The 22,838-nt window shown below is 39.6% G+C and overlaps 4 protein-coding genes across 6 annotated transcripts; 2 read left to right on the top strand and 2 right to left on the bottom strand.

Annotated features, from left to right (window-relative positions):
- Window positions 1-251: 251 nt before the first annotated feature.
- Window positions 252-6,062, top strand: si:ch73-234b20.5 (uncharacterized protein LOC449923 homolog). The gene is given in 4 exon segments (XM_055052497.1): window positions 252-386; window positions 389-448; window positions 1,234-1,404; window positions 5,730-6,062. Coding segments are annotated over 4 exon segments (444 nt in total). The 5' UTR covers window positions 252-311; the 3' UTR covers window positions 5,868-6,062.
- Window positions 6,063-6,141: 79 nt separating this feature from the next.
- Window positions 6,142-11,802, bottom strand: LOC129374213 (heterogeneous nuclear ribonucleoprotein D0-like). 3 transcript variants are annotated; one of them, XR_008607476.1, is made up of 8 exons: window positions 11,303-11,802; window positions 10,630-10,798; window positions 9,231-9,611; window positions 9,034-9,133; window positions 8,167-8,322; window positions 8,000-8,094; window positions 7,491-7,592; window positions 6,142-6,596 (listed from the first exon to the last, which is right to left on the bottom strand). XR_008607476.1 is itself a non-coding variant. In XM_055052495.1 (8 exons), exons 1-7 carry the CDS (start codon window positions 11,467-11,469, stop codon window positions 8,027-8,029), a joined length of 954 nt encoding a protein of 317 aa, XP_054908470.1. In that variant the 5' UTR covers window positions 11,470-11,800; the 3' UTR covers window positions 6,142-6,596; window positions 8,000-8,026. The 3 variants fall into 3 exon arrangements, 2 of the variants coding, with proteins under 2 accessions (XP_054908470.1, XP_054908469.1); XM_055052495.1 differs by lacking the exon at window positions 7,491-7,592 and having other exon boundaries at window positions 9,231-9,362; window positions 9,450-9,611; window positions 11,303-11,800; XM_055052494.1 differs by lacking the exon at window positions 7,491-7,592.
- Window positions 11,803-12,402: 600 nt separating this feature from the next.
- Window positions 12,403-15,972, top strand: enoph1 (enolase-phosphatase 1). Its single transcript, XM_055052496.1, has 6 exons — window positions 12,403-12,759; window positions 13,220-13,321; window positions 13,447-13,649; window positions 13,771-13,903; window positions 14,014-14,137; window positions 14,965-15,972. Exons 1-6 carry the CDS (start codon window positions 12,676-12,678, stop codon window positions 15,102-15,104), a joined length of 786 nt encoding a protein of 261 aa, XP_054908471.1. The 5' UTR covers window positions 12,403-12,675; the 3' UTR covers window positions 15,105-15,972.
- Window positions 15,973-16,211: 239 nt separating this feature from the next.
- Window positions 16,212-22,139, bottom strand: tmem150c (transmembrane protein 150C). Its single transcript, XM_055052718.1, has 11 exons — window positions 21,581-22,139; window positions 20,865-21,000; window positions 19,814-19,897; window positions 19,486-19,539; window positions 19,379-19,414; window positions 19,223-19,290; window positions 18,738-18,865; window positions 18,485-18,668; window positions 17,954-18,084; window positions 17,407-17,461; window positions 16,212-16,846 (listed from the first exon to the last, which is right to left on the bottom strand). The coding sequence occupies exons 3-11, from the start codon at window positions 19,894-19,896 to the stop codon at window positions 16,722-16,724; spliced, it is 864 nt and encodes a 287-aa protein (XP_054908693.1). The 5' UTR covers window position 19,897; window positions 20,865-21,000; window positions 21,581-22,139; the 3' UTR covers window positions 16,212-16,721.
- Window positions 22,140-22,838: the final 699 nt, after the last annotated feature.

Here is a 22,838-nt window from a genome sequence, read left to right as displayed (position 1 = left end):
ATCTCCACAAATTGTTAAAAGTAAAATCTTAATTGCAAAGGAAATGGATAAAAATACACGATTTGTTTCAAATATACACATAAAGCCAAGAGAAAAAAAATCATTCATACCTCAAAAAAAAAAAAATTGAGGTCAAAGATACAAACAACTCACAAAATAACTATGACATCATAACTTTACATTATGTACAGCCGGGTCATGAAGATCAGACAATACATAACTGAGGGCGTAATCTAATAAAACCTAAAAAGAAACTCCTGCTTCACTGTGGTCTGTGTGAAGCAGACAGCAACTGAAACGACGATGAGGAAATGAAGTGGAGCAAGAGCGTGACTTCACCTCACCCCCTTTATTGCCTTGCAAATCTGCCTGTGTCGAAAACACACTCAGCCCTTTGCCCGGACATATCAGCAGAACGCCGGCCTGGATCCTCTCCAGACAGCTGATGGTATGTAAAAACACACACACACAAAAACACATAGAAATGCAACTAAGAGATGTGTTGGACAAACTAGTTATATTTTCCCCTCATTTTAAATACTAGAGAACTCTCTTTTTTTTTTGTCTTGTTAATGAATATGCAGCAGCTCTAGTTTGTGAAGCAGGAAATGGAAGAAGAGTGAATGAGGGCAGAGTCGCTTGACTTCTTTGCTGGTGATGGTAAACGGCTCTAAAGCCATTGAGAGTTTGATTGAGGCAACTGCTGGTTAATAGATAACTGAGCGGAGGCTCAACCTTTAGCAACAGTTTGTTCAGCCCAGGCTGTGTGAGTCATATGAGAGAAGAAGAAGCTCTCTGAAGATCCCCTGCTTCTGTTTACCACAGGTGGGACTGCAGCTGGAGGGCTTTAGTTTGATTTCATTCACATGAAGCTGAGTTTGATTCGTTGGGACTGAAAGATACGATGGTAAGTGTAAAATTTTTATTTCTTAAACACAAAAGTTTACTTTAGGGTTTATTTTAATGGATATTCTTTATGTTTTAAGTGGCTGCCCGGTTTTCAGCTCGACTCAGTTGACCTTGTTTTGAGATTTTAGAGCTAGTTTATGTCAAGCTGATCCAGTTGAAAATAGGTCAGGCATCAAAGCACTTCCTGTATAGAACAGTACCAGGAAGAGAAGCCCACAGCAGGAACTCCTCTGTGTGCTTTGGCCTGCGAGACTTTCAGTTTCCGTTAAATGTTTGACCCCAGCCAAAAACTGAGAGCGTCGCCACCGTTTGTGTCCCGTACAGGCCGAAGCGAACCCTCAGCCGTCCGCCGCGGCCTCCTCAGGCACGTTCGACCAGGTGCAGAGTCAGGTCAATGAAGTTAAAGTTATTCTGAAGGACAACATCAACAAGGTGCTGGAGAGGGGCGACAAAATAGACGACCTCATCGGGAAGACGGACGACCTCCAAGCATCTGTGAGTACGAGATGAAAAATGAAGTGGAAGCTTGAACCACTCACTCTGTGCTTCACGTACCTTTGAATCTATATTAACACTCGCTGGGTTTCCATTAAGTTACACCGTTTAAAATGACAAAACTACATCTGCTTAATAGATATAGTTTATCTGCTTAATAGAAAGAAAAAGGTGTGAAACTGCAGTGAGAACACATGTTTCACATCATATGAGTCACATGATCAGCAACCGGATGTTACTACTGCAGAAAACAACAGGAAGTAGGAGGAGGATGGATTGTCTTTGGTTCTTTCATATGATGTGTGGCATCGTATGACTCTTATAACGTTGTGTCATTCCATTGTGTTGAATCCATCGCTCTTCTAGAAAACAACCGACTACAATTTCCCCAAAACGCGGCGCACATAGCCGCTTCCGAGTAGTCAGAGTTCACCGCTCCAACACCTGAATAAGACGCCAAGGTCTCTGATGTCTGACAGATGAATATCTTTCATGTAACTGTTTGCACCTGTTGCTGCCATGACTTTTAATGACTTACCAGCGAATGGACCTTCTAGACACAGATGTTTTTAAACTGCGTTCACTTGTGAGACAATCACTGCACTCAGGCCATCTCTAGTCCACGCATTGAGACGACCAGCACCAGTTGACTGGACCTCTGTTGAATTGGGTCGGTCACTTTAAACAGATCATTTATGTTATGGTGCATATTTTTATAGAAATCAGTTTTCCCTTTGATATTATCATGGTGAATAATATAAAGAATATAGCTTAAAAATAAACTAGATTACATGACTTAGGATAGCAGAGGATAAATGATGGAATAAAAAAACAGCATTATACAAATTATTCTGTAGAAAAAAAATTATGTAATGCTCAATTATCAATCTGCATATGTTGTACTAAATTTGCAAATGCATATATTGCATATTGTGCTTTTTAGCTGAATGTTTTTACTAGAGCGTTTTCTCTTGAAAAGCTTGAATCCACACGACTTAGCATCCGCAGCTCAAGTTACATTTCTATACAAATTAGCCTGGGAGTGCGAGGGAAGTTTTAAATCTGTTCCTGCAGCTTCACCCAACAATCACCGACATATAAGGACAGCTACATTCAAGTTTTTCAATTTCCGACTTAATGTCCCCTTAAAAAACAGCAACATGATTGATGTGTTTTAACATTCTTCAATGCAAAAATGAAAACTTTGGATTTTTTTGTAGATTGGAACGCCGTCACATTAGTGTCATGTTCATCCGAGGGTTTAAATGATGTATTTATTTATTTTTTTGCCAAAATGTTCTTATTCCAAATGGGACGATTATTGTGTTAAACAGAGAATAGAAATGTTTTATTTATCCAATGCAAATGGAGGCCTTCCTGAACAAGAAATTGAGAGAGAAAAGAAACCTGTAGCTTACAGGTTGGAACGGTGATCTGGAAATAAGCCCAAAAAATTGATGCAAAGCATCGAGGATTGTAGGAGTAAGGTGGAAATTCTTTTCAAACACTTTCACTTTATTGTAGCCTCTATTTTACAGGTGTTCTGGAGGTAAAACATTGTAACCATACTGATTATTTCGACCGTCGGAAAACTAACGTGTCACATGATGGTTGCAGAAATATACACTGGCCCGATGTGAGCGCTTTAAACTGTAAAACAAAGATACATTTTAAGCCAAAAGAGAGTAGAGTCCAACATCACAAATCGTCATGGTAATCATTTCATCTGGGGATTATTTTAGATTACATATCTTCTACAGCTAAGGAAAAAGCGGTCAAACCACAGCACAGTGTTATGCTGGGAATCCCATATAACAGTGTTGTTTTGAACAGTAATGGTATACCGTACTTTTCTACAAAGCCGAATTACGACCAATACAGATAGAAAAAAAAGGAGTAAGTCTCCAACAAAAAACATAGACATTTTTAGATTCATCTCAGAAATGACCTTGCTCTTTCTACAGAATTCCTGAGATTCTTTGCTAGAAATGTACTCCCTAATGCGCTTTCATGCTCCCCTGTATTTTAATGTATACATTATCGCCAACAGCAATCGACCAGTGCTGTTTGTGTTATTGTCATGAAGAGTCAGAATGTAAACAAAGCAGTTTCTCATCGGCCTGATGTGACGAGCGGTCATGTTTAAAATGGAGGCCGAGGTTTGTTGCTGGTGAGACAGCAGCAAACTCTCACGGGAGGAATTCAAATTTCATTCAGTTCCACTTCCAAACTAAACATTCGGACTTCCGCCAAAGCAGCAGAAACCATTGTCTTCTTGTAAATGCTACTGTTTCCTTTGGCTGCTTTGATTGGCAGCCTGTCAGAACGCCGCATTTCCTTTATTCGCTGAAAATAAATTCATACCCAAGTTATCATTTTTTAGAAATTCAGAGCTGCTCTGGAAAATCACATCAAATTAACCAAGCAGAAGAAGCATTTGTCCGATTCCAACCTAAATGAACCAGTTTTCCAACAAAACGTAGTAAAACAGAGGCATCCAAACGTTTTGCCAGGTGGACTAAAAATCTCACGTTAAAAGGGACATAAACATTTTATTTTTGTTCTTTTTTTTAAACTTAAATAAATGAAAGAAACAATACTTTTAATAAAATGAACAAGATTCATAAAGAAATTTTAATCTCTAAATCATATGGATCTGTAAATGTGAAGTCTCCTACATTTTTCAGGCTGATGGTTTTCTGTCTTTCTTTAAAAAGTAGTTTTTTCAGTTCGGCGAATTGGTGCAAAGTTGCTAAACGTTTGTGGACCTGCTTCCCATTCAACTAAATCTATAGCAAAAGGTCTGCAAAGTACAAGAAAAAATGTTGATGTCATAGCGAAAAATTCTGAAAATTTTACCACAAAATCATTCCATGGTCCTCAAATGGCCCTTGGCCCACACGTTGGACACCACTGCTACAACCATTTGAGGAGCCAAAGTGAAAAACTCTTCAAACTATGCAGACAGAAGCTAACTTGTCCTGTAGTATAAACCCTTTAGCTTGCTTCACTCATGTACACATGCAGTAAACTATCAATCAGAAGTATTATGATGGTACTTTTGTATTTCACAATAAGAAGCCTAAAAAACGGGTGGAGTATAGTCACCGGTAGCGAAGGCCAACTGAAGCCTGGTGAAGCAATGAAGCTTCGCCCAAAGGTCCGTCCCTCAGTGGTTCATTCATTTCTCACTAGTGACATCTGCTGGTGAAACTGTGGCCTCGTCACTCAGAGACATACTTAAAAAAAATGAGTAAATGCAATATTGTCACAACGTTTAGTAACAGGAGAGTCAATTAAATCCTATTTAACTAATCTTTTTTAGTTATTCAAATAATTTGTAGTCAGTGATGGTATATAGTGGCTGATTTGACAGGAGACAGTTGTTTTAGTGTATTCAGAGTGCGGTGCTTGTTGGGGCAGTCGGTACTCTTTCAGATTTGATTTGCCTCCTGAAAAAACAAAAATTCTTCAAAGATCCTCTTTTTCTTGGATTCCTTCTGGCTCCCTAATCTAATCCCTTACATTTCCACCCATTAATTTTACTCTTCCAACAGCTTTAAGTGCAGAACAAAGAAACGGTGGAAATTTCAAGAAGGTGATCATTTTGGAGGTGAAGGGGTTAATGACCCGTGCAATGCGAGGCGTCGTTTGTAGTTTTCCACAAGACGACCCCAGCGTGATGCTGTCACTAGTTCCCGGATGAAGCCGTCTTTAAGAAAACGCAGCATCGGCAGGTTACAGCGAGTCAGCTGCTGCCAGGATATATTAGCAGCTAGCAAAAAGTATCTAAGGAGTAAATGTAAGAGGTTAAATAATTAAATAGTTTGTCCTGCCACAAAAAAATAAAAAATCAAGACATGTGGGACGGGCCTAATGTTATCACTTCTAACTCCCTGTCCGTCCAATTTCACTGTGAAATGGATTCCAATGGTGCCAAAAAAAAGAGCTGCGATTAAAGTATCTGATGTCAATTTATATAGGACATTTTAAGACTCTAATTTCAGATTTAAAAAAAGAAAAAAAGTAAGACTTTTTAAGGATGTGCAGACAGCCTGCTGAGTGAAGTTGTCCGACTTCACTTTGCAGGAACCTTAAGATTTTTTTGAGGCCGTTTCAACCTCAAAAAAAGGTGGATAGCCTCAAAATATCTGTAGAAAGATGAAAAACCACATCTTGTGTTTGCCTATCACAGCAAATCTAAGAAAACATCCTGAAGTTTGTGGTTGTAACATTACAAACAAGGACAAAGTCCAAGAATAGACTTTCCCCAGTCCGTCCTTCACAACAGCTTCGTCATAATTGGCTCCGTTTGCTTTTTTCAGGCCGACTCCTTCCAGAGAACGTCGACGCGGGTCGCCCGGAAGTACTGGTGGAAGAACATTAAAATGATGATCCTCATCGGTGTGATTGTGCTGATCATCCTGATACTCATAATCCTTGCTGCCCTCAAAGTCATTTAACCTTTGACCCCAGAAGTCACCACCATTCAACTCATTTGCACACATAAAACGTGTTGTTTTATATCTCAGAGATGTGTATGTAAATTTAAATTTAAACAGAGCATGACAAGACATTAAGGCCTCTATGATGATGTGAAGTTGGGGAAAAAGAAGAGATTCAATATAATAATTTCGTTTGCTGGCATGAAGCCATGACACTCCAGATGAATGCGAAACCAATTTGATCCATGTTCTTCAACAAACACAAACGAGAAGCTCTTGTTTGATTGTAGTCTTTTTGTTTTTTTTTTTCATTTTTATTCTTGTTATTTTGATCATTTTAATGTCCAATACATCACGTGTATATAATGTACGTTTCTGGATGCCAAACTCTGTAAGAATATTTGTATTATATGACTGATGAAACACCATAAAGCGGGTAAAACTGTGATCTCGTCTCTCTGCTGCCGTCTCTTGCGAGCGCCGGGCGGCGCGACGCCAAGCAGAAAGAACGTCACACACAAACCAAGAAAGAACGAGGACGGGAGAAAAACCCTGAAGCGATCTAAACGAATGCAATAAGAAAGAAAGAAACAAACAAACAAACCAAAAAACTCCCAAAAAAAGGGACACTTGGGTAAATACAGGAGAAATGTACGGTGGGTTCAAAGCAGTCTTCCTTTTGCTTTCATAAACTAGCCATGTCTTTAGCTGGATCGTCTCTGTGGCCGATGCTTTCGCCGCCGAAGCCTGCGGGAAACAAACAGGAACAAGTCAGCTGTGGACGAGCGACAGGTCTGCAGCTACTAAAGAAAGACAGGAATCCCCTGTGTTTAAAAGGCCTACATGATAAAAGCAATTCATTTTTTTTAGCAGTTATGCAGCTTTAAAATGTGTGTGAATTAAACTGGGGATCCTGACGAAGAAGTCAAAATACTAAATGGGGGGAAAAAAAAAATGAATATGTAAATACGTTCAGATCGGTCAAAAGATACACATTATGGTGAGCATTACATGCAAATTTCTGGAATTGTGACATTTTGATTGTGTGTGTGCGTTTGCTTTTTTTTTTTTTTTAATCAATGGATATAAGGAGAAAATGTGTTACAGGGAAAATTAACAAAAAGAGGAGTCTTTTCCATCGCTGTCAGTAAAACAAAAACAAGAACAATACATTTACACAAATTAAAAGCACTTTATCCCCCAACACAGAAGAGTCCAAACCAGGCTTAAGCTCATGGACTACTTTAGCTAGTTAAAGAAACAAGCATTTGTTTGTTTTTTTAAGAAAAATACATATGTTAACATTAGGAACTGGAAAATCCAGAGAATGACGAATGTATCCTTTAGGAAAGCAAATCGTTATTTATTCATACATTATCAATCGTTACTTGTGGGGGAGTAAGGGCCTGTGAAAAAACCACAATTACATGTGTAGATTTTTTTTTTAAATTCTTACATTACAAAAGACAGTCGCAGAAAAAAAAATATATATATATATACTTATAAAATAAATAAAGGAAACAAATGGAAAGAAAGATGACAAAGCTGGACGTGTCCCTTAATTGTTTTTTTTGTTTTTGTTTTTTTTTTTTTATTTTTTTTAGATTAGAAATGCGGATACAGGATGTTGTAAGACCATACCAAACGGCAGCATTCGAGAGCGTATGCTTCTCATACCCGGTCCGCATTGAGCGGGCCCTGAGAGTATCTGGGAGTCAGCTCATGGCCTGCAAGGAAGCTCCGCTGGCAGGTACAAACAAGGTATGTCAGAGTTAGGACACAACACACTCTTTCTTTCTTTTTCTTTTTTTTTTCCTTTTTCTGTTTTTCCTTTTGCACATCCTTAACTTTGGCATCCATTTTACTGTAGTAGCAGTAGTTTACCTGTTAACTTTACGGTTTAAAACGAAGAAAAACAACAACAACAACAACAAAGAGAAGGTTGCAAAAAATGAACAAAATAGAGGCAGCGGAAGATGCGGCTGCTCTTAAATAATTGTCACAAGAGCCTTTTACGTTACCACTACTGTAAAACACAAGAAAGAACAACAGAATTACACAAATATTATAAAAACACCAAAGTTTTTCTCATTTTAAAACAAAAAAGCTAATTGAAGTTTTTCTAACAGTATGCGGTTGGTGGTACGTACCGACTTGGAGGTGGACGGTTTGTCCCTTTAATACGGTTTGTAACTGTTGGTGTGACCACCACGCCGTGGTGACTTCCCATATCCACCAGACTGATCTGCAACACACCGTCACACCAGGTTACCTTGGCAACCGCAATACGCGTATCGATACGTCAGCAAACACTCACTGTTGTAGTCGGTATATCCATAATAATTGTTGTAGCCAGAGTAATCGTAGCCTCCATAGCCACCATATCCTTGATTGCCATAACCATAATTTCCATAATTCCCATATCCCTGATTCCAGTAGTTACCATAACCCGGGTTCCAGCTTTGGTTGGGTCCTGCAGACAAATAACACACAGACCACAATGTATTAATAGAAGATCATCTATATGCTTTTTTTTTCTTTCTTTTTGCCTGCCAAACTTCAAATATGAACTTTATTTTAGCAACAACTAAAGCAGATAATTTTTTAAAAAATGTAATTTTTGCTGTGACGGATAAAATTCTATGTTTCAACCACATAATTTGACAATTTAAGAGTAAAACACAAAGATTATATCACAAAGCATGACATTCAGAATAGTATAAATAGGAATAATACGATGTTCTTTAAGTACAATAACCGATTAATTTTGGGAATTATTACTTTCTCACGACAGCAGATTCTGCTGATACATTTTCCCAGAAATTATCGTGATAACCAATAATATTGTTGCTTTGAGAACATTTTCAAGTAAAATGCCGTTAATGGCAAAAAATGCTAAAAAGTTGGCCCTCTCAACGACTAACAAGCTTTTAATTTGGTAAGAACATTTAATGATGGAGCACCTTAAATGTCAAAAATAAGACTTAATGACAATAAAACCAAACAGAATCAGAACCATAAAATAAAATGGTCTGTGAAAGCTATGTAAACACTATTTCCTTTCAAACATTATTAACGGTGAGATTAGTTCTCATAAGTCTGTTTTGGGTCATGTGCTGCTTTCCTGCTCCATTCCCTGAACCGACCACCAGGTGGAGCTGGAGGTCTACCGTGAGAAACTCACCCCCACCTCTCCCTCGAGACCTGGAGGAGTATCCTCCTCTGCCTCCCCAGTACTGCTGCTGCTGGTACTGCTCCTTGGACACGGCCACCTTCACCTCACACTGAGGGAACCAATCACACTTGTTTATTGTACCTTTTACAGACGCCACTGCACGCGACAAGACAAAAAACAAATAAATAAAAAAAGACAGATGGAACCTTGCTGAGCCCGATATTGTGGTATTTCTTCTCCATGATCATCTTCACTGGTTCCTCCTCCTTGAAGGTGATGAAGCAGAAGCCCCGCCGCTTGTTCGTTTTGGTCTCCATGGGAAGCTCGATGGATTCCACCTGATTGTTTACAGCACAGACATGGCGTCCAGTGGGTTTAAGGAAAATAATAGCGCGGGCACATTTGTAACTTAGGAGACCACGCACCTCTCCAAAGGCACCGAAATACTCTCTGACTTTCTCCTCGGGCGTGTCTGGGGACAGCCCACCTACAAAGATCTTCTTCACGGGCTCCTTGCTCTTCATGGCCTTTGCTTTTTTGGGATCAATCACTTTCCCGTTGAGCTTGTGTTCCTTCTGTGAGGCAACCTTCGTGGAAAGAAAGCAAATAGAACAGCGGAAAAGAAACAGAGCCTTTCAAGGCATGTTTAACATAAGAACCAGTTTAAGAAAACACCAAATATATTAGACTGATATCACGGCAGAAAAAAAACAAATACAAAGAAAATAAATGTAACTCTGCAGAGATGCAGTAATGGCCACTGCTAGCTAAAAAGTTAGTTGAGCTAAGATTAAAACACTTATCATAAATATTAGCTCCATTAACACTACAGCGCTACCAACACCTCGCTTAGCAGAAGCTAATGCTAAAGTGCTACACAAACATGTTATTAAGATAACAATGAAATGCTAACCAACATTATGTTTAGCATAGGCTAATCCCAAAATGCTAACTTCAACTGAAATTATATCTGCCCTTGAAGTACAACAATGACCATAACAATCGACAAGCTAACTTTCAACACAGACGTCAAACTTTACTTGACTAAAGTTTTATAAGACGACAAAGAAAAATTAGCACTTTTGAGCTCATTAGAAAAAGCTCCAAAGTGGAAGCTAAGTGCGCTAACTGTTTTCAAAGTTAGCAAAAGCGCTAAATGGAAAGGGAGCTCCAGTAATGTGCCCTCTTCTTCTTCAATAGCGCTTTCTGGCAGTTTACAAACTTTGTGCATTACTGCCATCAACTGGACAGAGATGTAATTCAGAAATTCATTTTCCTTATTTATCTTCAAAACTTAAAATGACTAAATTATATACTAAGTATGTATATAATTTACAATTATGTAAATTATATACATACTTGTAATTTGTATGTTTACACAAACATACAAATTAAATCCTCTCAAATGCGCCCTCCACTGCAAAGATGGTATAAAAACACCTTAATACGTTTCCATTGTGAAATATTTCGCCAACAGTAAGTCCAAACTAGGCGTCAAAGAAATAAAGTGTCAAATAAATTTAAAAATTGAATAATTTGCTCTCCAAACTTAAGATGCACAACAGAGTTTCTAGAGAAGCGCAGCCTCCAGCAGCAAAGGGATACCTTTTCAACGCTTTCTGGATTTTTAAAGAGCACGAAGCCGAAGCCCCGTGAGCGCCCGGTCATAGGGTCCAGTTTTAAAGTGCAGTCCACCACCTCCCCGAACTTTGTGAAGTAATCCTTCAGGTCCTTCTTGGTCGTGTCCCAGCTGAGCCCTCCAACAAACATCTTCCTGGAAACAAAACAGTCCACTTCCTTTACTGCTGCACTGTTTACAATGAATGCAAGTGTCATTACATTCATAATGATGTAATTGCAAAAGGCAAAGTGGACAGCAATGCAATAAATGTGGTTGGAGCAATGTGACTTTGTGACGTCAGAGGAAATCCTAGTTTGAATATTGTAAATTCATTAATTGATCATAAAACAAGAATAATCATTTGCTTCTGGCAAATGTATGACTTTGACTGATTTTTCTATCAAACATATAATGATGGAGTAAAACAAGTCCATCCATGCACCGTGACGACAAACTGTTGCATGCAAAGCTGCATAAAACACCACAGTTTTTGGACTTTTATTACAAACACGCTTTGCTTTCCTCTAGACGTGTTCAGGTGCCAGCAGAAAAAGTTGGTCATTAGGAATCCGTATAGGTGACAAACCATGACACGCTGCCCACCTGGGTTAACACGTCATAAACAGTAAATACGAGCGGAGTCGCCGTAAAACATACCCTTCATCCTCCTCATTTTTACTGGCATCGATCTTCGACCCGTCGGCCTCTCCTCCCATCAGGCCACAGTCCCCAGAGGTGGACATGGGATCGTCACAGTTGCCCTCCCCATCCTCCTCCATTCTCATCATGCTCGAGTCTTCGCTGAATTCATAATCTTCCGACATGTCTCCGATCGATCAGCAGACAGCGGCTGCAGAGGGGAACACAAAACGACACAGTGCGAGAAGGAGCTAAGCTAACGGTAAAGCTGACAGCGAGTGGCTCGAGAGGCAATTTGTTGTCCAGTGCGCTTCGAGGAAAGAGCCGGTCCCGATCAGGCGATCAAAGTCGGCTCGCAAAAAAAAAAAATCTATCACAGACTGAAGTTCAAATAAGCGGATTGCTTTTCAGGAGGAAAGAGATAGAGTTTTGCATAAATTTAAGGGTTAATTTCTGAGCGTCGTTTTGTTTTCATCGCAGTGACTCCTTCTGCGCTTTCGAAACACGTCAGTAAACAAAGTGGAATGGCATACAGCGCCACCTATCGATTCGGAGTGTGTAACGTAAACACTCCGTTGAAGAATAAATAACGTATTGCATATTCATTTTAGTAACTAAAAACACCGTCAATTGACAAACACAACAAAACACTTTGAGCTAAGTTTAACCTTAAAGAATACAAACCCACATACATATATTAGTGGTGACTACCAAGTTATTTAGTCTGATTTTTGTGTTAAAATATTGCTGAAGGGGTGGTAGTAGTGTCTTATTATTTTGCCCCACCCACCTCTGCCCACCCAAAAATATGATATGATGTCGGGAAATCATAATTATTAACAGGAATAAATACTTTAAAACATAACCCTGTGTATTTAATTTATATTGTGTTTATATAGATAGATAGATAGATAGATAGATAGATAGATAGATAGATAGATAGATAGATAGATAGATAGATAGATAGATAGATAGATAGATAGATAGATAGATAGATAGATAGATAGATAGATAGATAGATAGATAGATAGATAGATAGATAGATAGATAGATAGATTACAAAATACCACTCAAAATATCACTACCTTGGCAGAAAAAATGAGATAATATCGCCACCTGCTGGACTGGAGACTGAAGTGACAGCAGAACATGTGAGCTGGTCATAGCTTTGTGCAGTAGCTAACGGCGGGGTAATGGCGTCTTCAGTCAATTAGAGGTAAACCCCTGGTTTGCCGTGAATTGTTGCTAAACTCTCCCGTGTCCCACCTGTCCGGCCCGGAGAAGAAGCCGGAAAGAGAGGGGCTGCCGCCGGGCTGTTGCATAGCACTGCTGCTGCTAGCTTAGCTAACGTCAGCTAACCCACTGCCAGCGGTAAACACTCGGGTCAAAAAATGGCCTCGGTTTCGATTCCTGCCTGCACCACTGCACTTTTACTGGACATCGAGGGAACCACGACGCCAATCACGTTTGTTAAGGCGAGTTTTATTTGTTTAACTCTTCAGTCTTGTTCAAAGAAGATTGGGTCGTGCTAACTGCTTTCTGGTACCGACGAGCTCTCAGTGAAACATTGTTTTGTCTTTTTATTTTGTGTTTAGCTTTCTTTCTTTTATTGTTTGCTCAGAAATCATACAGATCCTTTATGCTGGCTTCACGTTCAACGATTCGTGACGTAACTAGCGCTTTCCTCTCGTGAAGGTCGACGTCATCAACCAAGCCCCTTTTAGAGATTGTTTTCCTTTTTTTGTTCTTTTACCCAGTCACGTCTGTAGCCACGGGGATTGCCAAACGTCTTTGTATTTTACTTAAGAAGCATCAAGACCAAGGGAGCCTGAATGCACCACAATATTAGATGCGCTTCAGGTCATTTATTTATTTATTTTTAAAGAAATACAAACAATTAACTTTCTGTGTTGGCGATTTTATTATCTTTTTCAGGACATCCTGTTTCCTTATATCAGAGAGCATCTTGAGGATCATCTGTCCACGCACTGGGAGGAAGATGAGTGCAAACAAGACGTCCACCTGCTCAAGAAGCAGGTGAGTTGTGTGTTACACTAAGAATCACTGGAGGTCTGGGAAACACTCAGCGACTCGACAGAGGAGGAAGTGCTGACGGCTCTCCCATCCATCATGCCCTCTAAAAGCCCGGCCTGTCCTTTCAGATCGAAGAGGACATGAGGCAGAACCGGGCGTGTCCCGTCCACACCGTGGACCAGACGGTCCACACGGACGAGGAGAAGGCCATCAGGGAGGTGGTGGAGAGCGTGATGTGGCAGATGGCGGCGGACAGGAAGTCCACGGCGCTCAAGCAGCTGCAGGGCCACATGTGGAGGGCGGCCTACACGTCTGGGAGAATCAAAGGCGAGTAAGTACGCCGACGTGTTCGCTCGCTTCCCAAGATTTCAAAAGACTAAGGATTAATGTCTTTATTTAAAGAAAAAACACATGTCTTGACGACGTTGTGTGTGTGTTCCGTTTGCAAACAGGATCTACCCCGACGTGGTGCCGTCCGTCAAAAAGTGGCGGGAATGCGGCCTGAAGGTTTACATCTACTCCTCTGGCAGCGTGGAGGCCCAGAAGCTCCTGTTCAGACACTCGGTGGAAGGAGACGTTTTAGACGTGAGCCGCTCGTCTAGACTTAACCGGGGGGGGATTTTTTTTTTTTTGCTCCCGTGAAGTTTGGTCCAGTTTCGTTGTCCCAACTGTTCCGATCCTGTGTGTGATTCCAGCTCTTCGACGGCCACTTCGACACCACGATAGGAGCCAAAGTGGACTCAAAGAGCTACGAGAGGATCGGCGAGCGGATCGGCTGCCAGCCGGGAGAAATCACCTTCCTCACCGACGTCAGCAGAGGTGAGCCGCGCTTCGCCTTGTCGGACCGGCTGGACCGGACCAGCCGGTTCCGCCGGCTTCCTGTCTGTTCTGCTGCTCTGAAAACCGTCGACTAAAAATGACGAAGGAACAACTGACGTTTAAAACAAAGACGTAGATATAACTGCAAATTCAGATTTGAGCTAATTTCCAGTTTTTCATGGAGCCATTATGTTTAATTTCAGAAACAGAATGACACTGAAAGTACCAGTCAGTTTATTTACAATCATTTTTCTTATTATTCTGGGACCTTTTTGCGAATGTTAACATTCAATAAAGAAAACGTAGCCCTCGTTTAAGAAAAAGTGTTATTTACATTAAAACCTAAAAAGATTAATATAAAAAATACAGCAGATTTCCTGTTGTAGATATTTACCAAAAATAGGTTTTGTTGCTTGCAAAAAGTGAGGTAATATTTGTGACTCCAAGTTGCTTCATGTAGATGGACTGATGAGACAAAAATGTCTCTTTGGATTGTAACCATGTTTGTCATCAAGACTAAAACCAAATATTTTTAACACTTTGGCTTCACTATGTGACTGCGCCACTCGTACAGGACTGGGTGTCAGATGAAGAGGCTTCAGGTGTCAGATTAAGATGCTTCAGGTGTCAGATTAAGATGCTTCAGGTGTCAGATTAAGATGCTTCAGGTGTCGTTACATTTAGGTCGACAGATTGAAACTCCTGACTCCGTGGTAAACGTGCGGCGAGCCGTTGTCGTGTTCGGGCTGCAGAGCGAGCCTGGCTCGAGGTGAAAGCTTGTGTCAAATCGTCTTGACCCGTCCTCACCCGTGGTTTTGTGGTTGCAGAGGCCAAAGCGGCGGAGGAAGCCGGGCTGAACGTCCTGCTGGTGGTCCGGCCCGGAAACATGGAGCTGACGGACGAGGAGAGCGCTCACTACAACCTCATTACCTCCTTTAGTCAAGTTCAGCTGACGGGGCGAGCTTAACGCTGACGCAGTCCGCTTCTCCTCTCCCATCCCTGACTTTCTCTCTTTTTTTTTTTTTATCTACTCTGGTGTTCTTGATTTTGACTGTTGGCAGAAACTGGGACTTTTTATTTTCTTTTGTTCACTGTATGGCTAATTATGTAGCCTTGAATTCCTTTTCTTGTAACAATGAAAGCCTGCGCCCTGCATGGTTTTGAAGCAAAATTCTCTACCAGTCGCTTAGGTAGATCTCTGCTTTGACTAGACCGTTCTAACACGAGAACGTTGCTCGTTAGGGTCACTCCACCTCCGTCTCAAGGGTCTTACGGCTTTCCAGCAGGGTTTATTTCCACCAATAGAAACCCCAAAACATTATGCTGCTACACGGCGGAGATGATGTTTGCATTGTTGCTCTTTAAGCTGTGCAATTCTTTTTTTTTAAACAATGCTTTGAATATCTCTACGACTGTATAACCCTGTTTGTTCTCCGACAAATCTGTGACGCCTTCACAGAACATCTGGATTTCTCAGTCTCTCCGAGGAGATGCTACGAATGCAAATTCAATCGTCGCCCTTGCAATTTTCACCAATCATTGCGACTTTTCTGCAAATCGGACCAATCTCTGACCAGTTTTCAGTTTCATCCCTTTCTGACCAGCCACTGCAGCTCTCCACCTTAAGCTAAAAGACGAGTTAAGCCACATGACTCTGTCATATCAAGCCTGTTGCTGCCTGTTTTGCAGCCGTTGCACGTCAGTCAATCCCTTTTTTGTTTCTCTACAGTTTGCTGTTGCTTCCCACATATTTAAAGTAAATTTTTATTGCCGGTCAGTCAGATATTGAACGTTAGAAACAACACAGCAATAGCAACAATGACGTGAGTTTTTTTTTTTTTTTTTTTTTTTTGGGAGGGGGGGGAGGGGGGTATGGGGGGGGGGTTCCTGAATAAGGAAAGATTACAACTTGATGAGAAAATCAGAGGAAAGGGAAGGTTATGTGCAACATTTTTTTTTACAAGACCATGTTATGGAAAAAATAAAGTTTAAAAAGAAAAATCACAAATTTATGTAAAAGATGCTGCAAAATGAGTAACTTTTTACCAAAACGTAGACAAAAACAACTAAAAGATTCTCTGTCCAATGTAGTTTTATTTAAGGGTATCAGAGTAAAATAGCTGAATAGAAATAGCTTCAGATTTTCATTTGCTTCCACTTAACTATTATTTGCTCCTCTTTTTTTTTCTTTTTTTTTTGTTGGTCTATTCCATAAAATACATAGAAGTTTGACAAAGTGTGGAAAAGCTGAATGCTCTTTGCTTGGCGTTTGTATCCCTGAGATCACGGCAGGAACGCCTTCATGTGTACAGAGTGACATAACCACCAGCAGAGGGAGGTCGGTGTCATGGCAACCCGAGCAGGACAGTGAGACTGCAGATGGGTGCTATACAATCGCAGAAAACCGTGAGGTCACTACTTGACGTTTGAACTTTTAGGTGAACCGTGTGTCTGACTGCCACTTTCCAGCTGTTTGTGTATGAGAGTGATGTATCCGTTCCCCGTTTTGTAAAAACGTGGTCTGCCTGTGCGACGGCGAGACGCGCTTCCGTCGGGACCTCTGGTCGTGTTTTAGAGCGTAGAATCACTGTGTAGAAGCACTCCGGCGCGCGCGGCGCCGACGGCAAGCGCTCGCTCCCTGCCAGAGTGCGAAAGTCTTAACCCCTCCGCAGGCGGGCGGTGTCTGTCTTAACGTGTGCCGTCTGTCGCCTGTAACGGAGGAAAACGATCAAATGTGTAAACGGAGTCGGTACTAATCCAGAAATAAACACCTTCTCTCACACAAGATGCCTGCGTCTCTTTAGTTTGAACAATTTTTTTTTATTTTTATTTTGACAAGACTCTGGTATGCTATGATTGAATAGCTAAACTTTTACTCGTAGGAAACTGTCAGCATCTTCGCTTTGAAGCAAAAATTAGTTTTTAGCTAACAGCTACTCGCTGTCATTGTCACTATGTGCAGGGGATAAATAAAATGTTGTGTGAACCAGGTTTAAATGGAGCCACGGATGTACAATAAGGAATAAAAGATTCTATCTTATTTCACTCAGACACTTTTTCCTTCCACTCAACTTTCTGCCCCATCTAATATGCTTGGATACATCAATGGAACATCCAGCTTTAATAACTTTGTGGTTTTCTCCTCAACGTGGAAGGAGTCAGGTACTTATTAATTACTTGTCTTATGTATTTAATACTCAGAATTAGTAAAACTGATTTTTAGATTTTTATAGCTAAAAATGATTGACATAAACATCTGAAGTATTTACCTGTGTAACGAGTCCAAGAAGGACTTTTTGATCCGATCTGCTGAAATGAATGAGCCTTTCACATGTATGATGCGTACCAAACAAGAAAAAAGAAATCAAAATTCATGTAATCACAAAAATACAAATTTTTCTGTCATGAAAAACTCAACTTTAATAAGTTGAACACTTTATTGCTTTAAAAATGTAAAATCTATTTGGCATTTCTTCCAGGTTGGTGGTATGATATTTTTACCAAGGCTAAACCAGCCATATGTCACATCCAGCTTAGCGGTGGTCAGCACCAGTTAGAAGAAATAACTAACTTTCCTTAGATGGAGACATAAACTGTAACAAGTATCTTATTAAGACATCTCAAAATAAATCCTGAAAATAAAAAAAAATCTATATGTGAAACATTAATACAAAGCATGTCATTGTAACCAACTTGAATAGTGAGATATGTTCATCGTCTGCAGGTGTTCGAACACAAGACCTTGTGGCATTCCTATGGCTCTGGTTGCAACTCTATGGAGCCATCAGCATCTTCATGCTGACTCTTGGCGCTCACCGTGTCTCTGCACACCACCTCAAAGCGGCAGTGACGAAAGTCGAAGGCAAAAGTGCTGATGTATATGAGGAAGAGCATGACCACGGCCCACTGGCAGCGAACCGTGTGCATGTGGGGGATAACAGCCAAGCCTGCATTGGGAGAGTCAAGGATGAAGACGGGAAGGCAATAACTGAACATTAAATCTCACAAATATAACATTAAGACAAAAAGCAAACAGTGGTGGGCTCCAAATAGAGGAGCTAATTTTTCATTCAGCGCTTTAGCTCTTTTAATCATTTGGACAACGTTTACCCCACTTAAGTTCTCCTACATAAATTTTTCTAAATTTTCTAGGCTGTTGTGAAAACTAATGTTTAGTTTAAGTGCTTCAGAGTTAGCCTGGCAAACTTTTGAGAATTGATGTCCACCACTGGTAAACAAAAAAGAATCCTAGAACATTTCTAATAACCAACAGGCTAATTAATGTAACTGAACACAAGACAATCCGAGACGCAGGTTTTCCTTTACTACCTGAGAGTGAAAGGATACCATACTTCAGTATAATGCAGAGAGAGATGGCTGCAGACAGCACCAAACGGCCGATAGCAAGCACCCTCCCCTGGTTGTTCAGATTAACTTTCCAGGTGATGTAAGTCTGAAGCCAGCAGTACAAGTTGCCCAGTCCAAACGCCAGTAACGTGCCCATGTTGTGAGTCACCCTCATTGCCAGGAGCTACAAAAACGGACACGAGTCAGTCTGTCGCAGTGTCATAAAGTCGATTTCTTAATGATCAGCGTTTACCTGGAAGTTTCCCACAATCGTCATCCCAAAACAGGCGACGGAGAAACACACCACACTGAAAACGTTCAGCCACCGCTTGTCTAATTTGGTCTTCAGCTGAAAGTACCTGAGGACGCCCACGACAAACGCTTAAACAGAGAAAAAGCAGGAAGAGCCACAGGGGTCAGCGAACCGATCATTCGAAATAGAACAATTAGGATTCATACCGCTTAAACATTTACATATTTTGCCAAACAACAACCACAAAAATTAATATATTTCATTGGGATTTAATGTGAAAGAGCGACACCAAACGGTGTACAATTGTGAAAACGATACATGATGCTGAACATTTTTTTTTTTTTACAAATAAACTGAAAAGTGTGGTGTGCACAAGCATTCAGTCTCTTTTTCTTTTTCTGAGTGCAACCAATTGCCTTCAGACGTTGCCTGGTGACGCCTAACGCCAGCAGCCTGGACTTTGTGTCTGAACGGCGTTTCTTTACCTGCGAACGCTGCCAGGTTCAAGATCTCACTGAAGTAGCAGCTGGCTGGGGGGAAATTCCCTGTGATGCTGATAAAACACAAAGCATGACAAAATAACAGCAAGCGGCTCCGGCTTCACTGTTCAAAGGAGAAGGAAGAACAAACGCAGTGTGTACCTTATGAAAGGAGGAAGTGCAGATAGATTTCCCTTTCTAGAAATGAAAGAAACAAAATCTTATTCTAGGGCTGCACTGAGTAAATCCTCAGAGAGGGTCAGTCGTACCTGTATTCCGAGGTCAGAGGCAGCACTTTCCCATCATAGAGAGCTATGAAGTACCTGTTTGAGCACAAGGCGGCAGAACAGAAGCACAGAGGCGCGTTAGGAACAGGACGCGCTGCAGTCCTACATATTCTTCTTACAGTTTTAAGATTGTAGAAAAACCTTTTTGCCATTTGATTGAACAAATCAAAAGCACATCAATAAACTATCGATGAGTCGTGCTGATTCTTGAGTTTTTTTTTTTTTTTGTCCAATCTCTATTTAATGTTCAGGCATTAACTCTTTTACTTTTTCATTTTCTGAATGAAGGTCAAAAAGAGGTTGAACTTACACGACCCAAAGTCCAGCAGCAGTAAACATGGAGAGGACAGGAGGCAAGAGGACCAGCGGTCTGCACCACCACATGTTCACCATTCTGATGTCACGCACACACACGCACCACACGCACACACACGCACACACAGCATTACTTCACATGAAGATAATGAACTCTTTGTCAGCTTTAAAGCATACAGAAAACAAATAAGTGTGTTTATATTTATCCATTTCTAGTTGTCAGTTTTATTTTCATGCACACACATTCATATATATGTGTGTGTGTGTATATATATATTATATATATATATATATATATATATATATATATATATATATATATATATATATATATATATATATATATATATATATATATATATATATATATATATATATATATATCTATCTATCTATCTATCTATCTATCTATCTATCTATCTATCTATCTATCTATCTATATATATATATATATATATATATATATATATATATAGATATCTATCTATCTATCTATCTATCTATCTATCTATCTATCTATCTATCTATCTATCTATCTATCTATCTATATATATATATATATATATATATATATATATATATATATATATAGATAGATATCTATCTATCTATCTCTATCTATCTATCTATCTATCTATCTATCTATCTATCTATCTATCTATCTATCTATCTATCTATCTATATATATATATATATATATATATATATATATATAGATATATAGATATATATCTATCTATCTATCTATCTATCTATCTATCTATCTATCTATCTATCTATATATATATATATATATATATAATATATATATATATATATATATATATATAGATATCTATCTATCTATCTATCTATCTATCTATCTATCTATCTATCTATCTATCTATCTATCTATCTATCTATCTATCTATCTATATATATATATATATATATATATATATATATATATATATATATATATATATATATATATATATATATATATATATGCCTTCATCAATCACAGAAATGAGCGATGATGGCCTGCAGGTCTAATGAACCCTCACCTCAGCCTGAGTGCGGCGCTCTGGTGCTGGAAGAGTCAGATCTTTGGGGTGATTTCCTCATGCACACAGCCGCTCTCTGGATCCTCTTCACCTTGGCTTCAGGCCTTCTCACTCCGTTCAGATGCAAGCGAGTCGACTGTTCAGAAGGAAAAACCACATTCCTCTTCTCTGCAGGAGACTTTATAGGTCACTTTCCCATAGCGCAGTCTGCTTCACTTTTTCACCATCTTCTCTTCTTCAGTCAGAGGCGTCATCAGATTTGTTGCAGGACTGACTGCTACCACAGCTACTTTCCTTTCATTTCGCTTTAAATAACGCAGTTTTGAAATGAGTTGAATTAAACGCTTCCCCTTCCTGTATTTTTAGGTATTTTTAAATTGAGCTGAACTGAATGCATCTCTTCTAAGAAATATTGCATCTTCCTCTTTTTTTTTTGCAATGAAACTAATTATTAAAATACATTTTAGGGCAGATGAAGCTGATTACATTTGAACCTGAGCTGCTCTGTCACATCTGGAGGGAGAGTTTTTACTGTCAACATATTTTAACACTGAAACTGTCGAGAACGCAGAGAAATCTCTTCCCCCGCTAAATAACAGACGGAGCGAGTCGGACGTAACGACGTCACAAGCACTTCCCGACACGAGACGTCACGTTCCTGCGTCCTAAAAGCGGCAGGACGGAGGAAGCGGGAGTTCCACCGTGTGAAACCTTACCCCTCTCTGGGTTCGGTGGGTTTTCTTCAGTGCAGGTGGGTTCGGTTTAATAGAACATGGACGGACCTTCCCCGAGGCTTTAGCTGCGTTCAGACCGGTACATGGACGGGAAAAGAACCAGGATGTGCCAGGCCTCCACGACTCGCTCACCTTGTTTTTATACAAAGAAGAAGAAAGTCAGACTCGCTTCTGATTGGCTCATTTAGTTTCTAAGGCACGAGCTTCTGGAAATACAGGTGAAGGATGGAAAACACTGAATCATGTTATTATAGAGTAATATCATGACTTTTATCATTTAAAATAAATTTACTTAAAAAAAAAAAGAATTCTTGATATTGAAGCCATAAATGATTTTTCCATTAGAATCCAATGGCTGTATATTAAAATATGAACATTTTACACAAGAATGTAATCGTGTATGATTCAAGAGTTTATTAGTAGTTTTACATGTGCTTCTTTATAAATCTGAGTAAACAAAGTGGCTCCAAATATGATCACAGATTCCTGGAAACTCCAGACTTCAAAAACTATAAGACAGAAATAGGACTTTTTCATTGCTTTTGTTATAATAAGTGTAACATTACTCATATTCCTGTGCAGATTTAAATTTAAGATTATTTATTGTACCATGCATTTCATACTGTGATGTAAAATAAATCACACAAGCAACTAAAATCTGACTGAAAGACATGTTTATTCATATTTTATTGCTATAAATTATATCACTTTTTTTTTAGTTAATAGGAAAACCTCTTTTTTCCCCTGCATGGTCCCACTGGTGTTTTGAAGATTTATTGATGTCGCCGTAATTTTTAGCTAAGACTCACTATTCTGGTGGCGACTTCAAAACATTATTTCCAGTTGCTCAAACTAAAAAAATAAAACAAAAAAGGCCTCATCTGATTTGTTGCAGGACTGACTGCTACCAGAGGTACTTTCATTTCATTTTGCCTTAACTCAACTCATTTTGAAATGAGTTGAGTTAAACACTTCCCTTCTTTTAATTTCCCTCTAAGTATTTTTAAATTGTGCTGAATTGAATTATTAGAAATATTACATCTCCCTCTTGTTTTTTGCAAAGAAACTAATTATTAAAATAGATTTTAGGGCGGATAAAAGCAGGACAACAGCTGCTGCTGTTCAGCCATTAAACCTGGTGACAGGAAGAACGTTTCCTGACAGCTCTAATGACAGCTCTGTCACATCTGGAGTTATAAAAAGTAGAACAAACAAAAAAAAAAAGACAAAAAACAGAAAC

This window comes from Poeciliopsis prolifica, unplaced genomic scaffold (genome assembly GCF_027474105.1).
Source record: "Poeciliopsis prolifica strain line A6 unplaced genomic scaffold, Auburn_PproV2 SCAFFOLD035, whole genome shotgun sequence".
Taxonomy (NCBI): Eukaryota; Metazoa; Chordata; class Actinopteri; order Cyprinodontiformes; family Poeciliidae; genus Poeciliopsis; species Poeciliopsis prolifica.
This window is presented reverse-complemented; position numbering and strand designations above follow the sequence as displayed.

Coding starts and splice junctions, on each gene's coding strand:
- LOC129374213 (XM_055052494.1), bottom strand. CDS start 11,469: ATGTCGGAAGATTATGAATTCAGCGAAGACTCGAGCATGATGAGAATG. Junction 9,134..9,230: donor ACAATATCGGGCTCAGCAAG/GTTCCATCTGTC, acceptor TGGTTCCCTCAG/TGTGAGGTGAAGGTGGCCGT. Junction 8,095..8,166: donor TGGATATACCGACTACAACA/GTGAGTGTTTGC, acceptor GGTGTGTTGCAG/ATCAGTCTGGTGGATATGGG.
- enoph1 (XM_055052496.1), top strand. CDS start 12,676: ATGGCCTCGGTTTCGATTCCTGCCTGCACCACTGCACTTTTACTGGAC. Junction 13,322..13,446: donor TCCACCTGCTCAAGAAGCAG/GTGAGTTGTGTG, acceptor CTGTCCTTTCAG/ATCGAAGAGGACATGAGGCA. Junction 14,138..14,964: donor CCTCACCGACGTCAGCAGAG/GTGAGCCGCGCT, acceptor TTGTGGTTGCAG/AGGCCAAAGCGGCGGAGGAA.
- tmem150c (XM_055052718.1), bottom strand. CDS start 19,896: ATGGTGAACATGTGGTGGTGCAGACCGCTGGTCCTCTTGCCTCCTGTC. Junction 18,669..18,737: donor CGATTGTGGGAAACTTCCAG/GTAAACGCTGAT, acceptor CCGTTTTTGTAG/CTCCTGGCAATGAGGGTGAC. Junction 18,085..18,484: donor CTGCATTATACTGAAGTATG/GTATCCTTTCAC, acceptor CTCCCAATGCAG/GCTTGGCTGTTATCCCCCAC.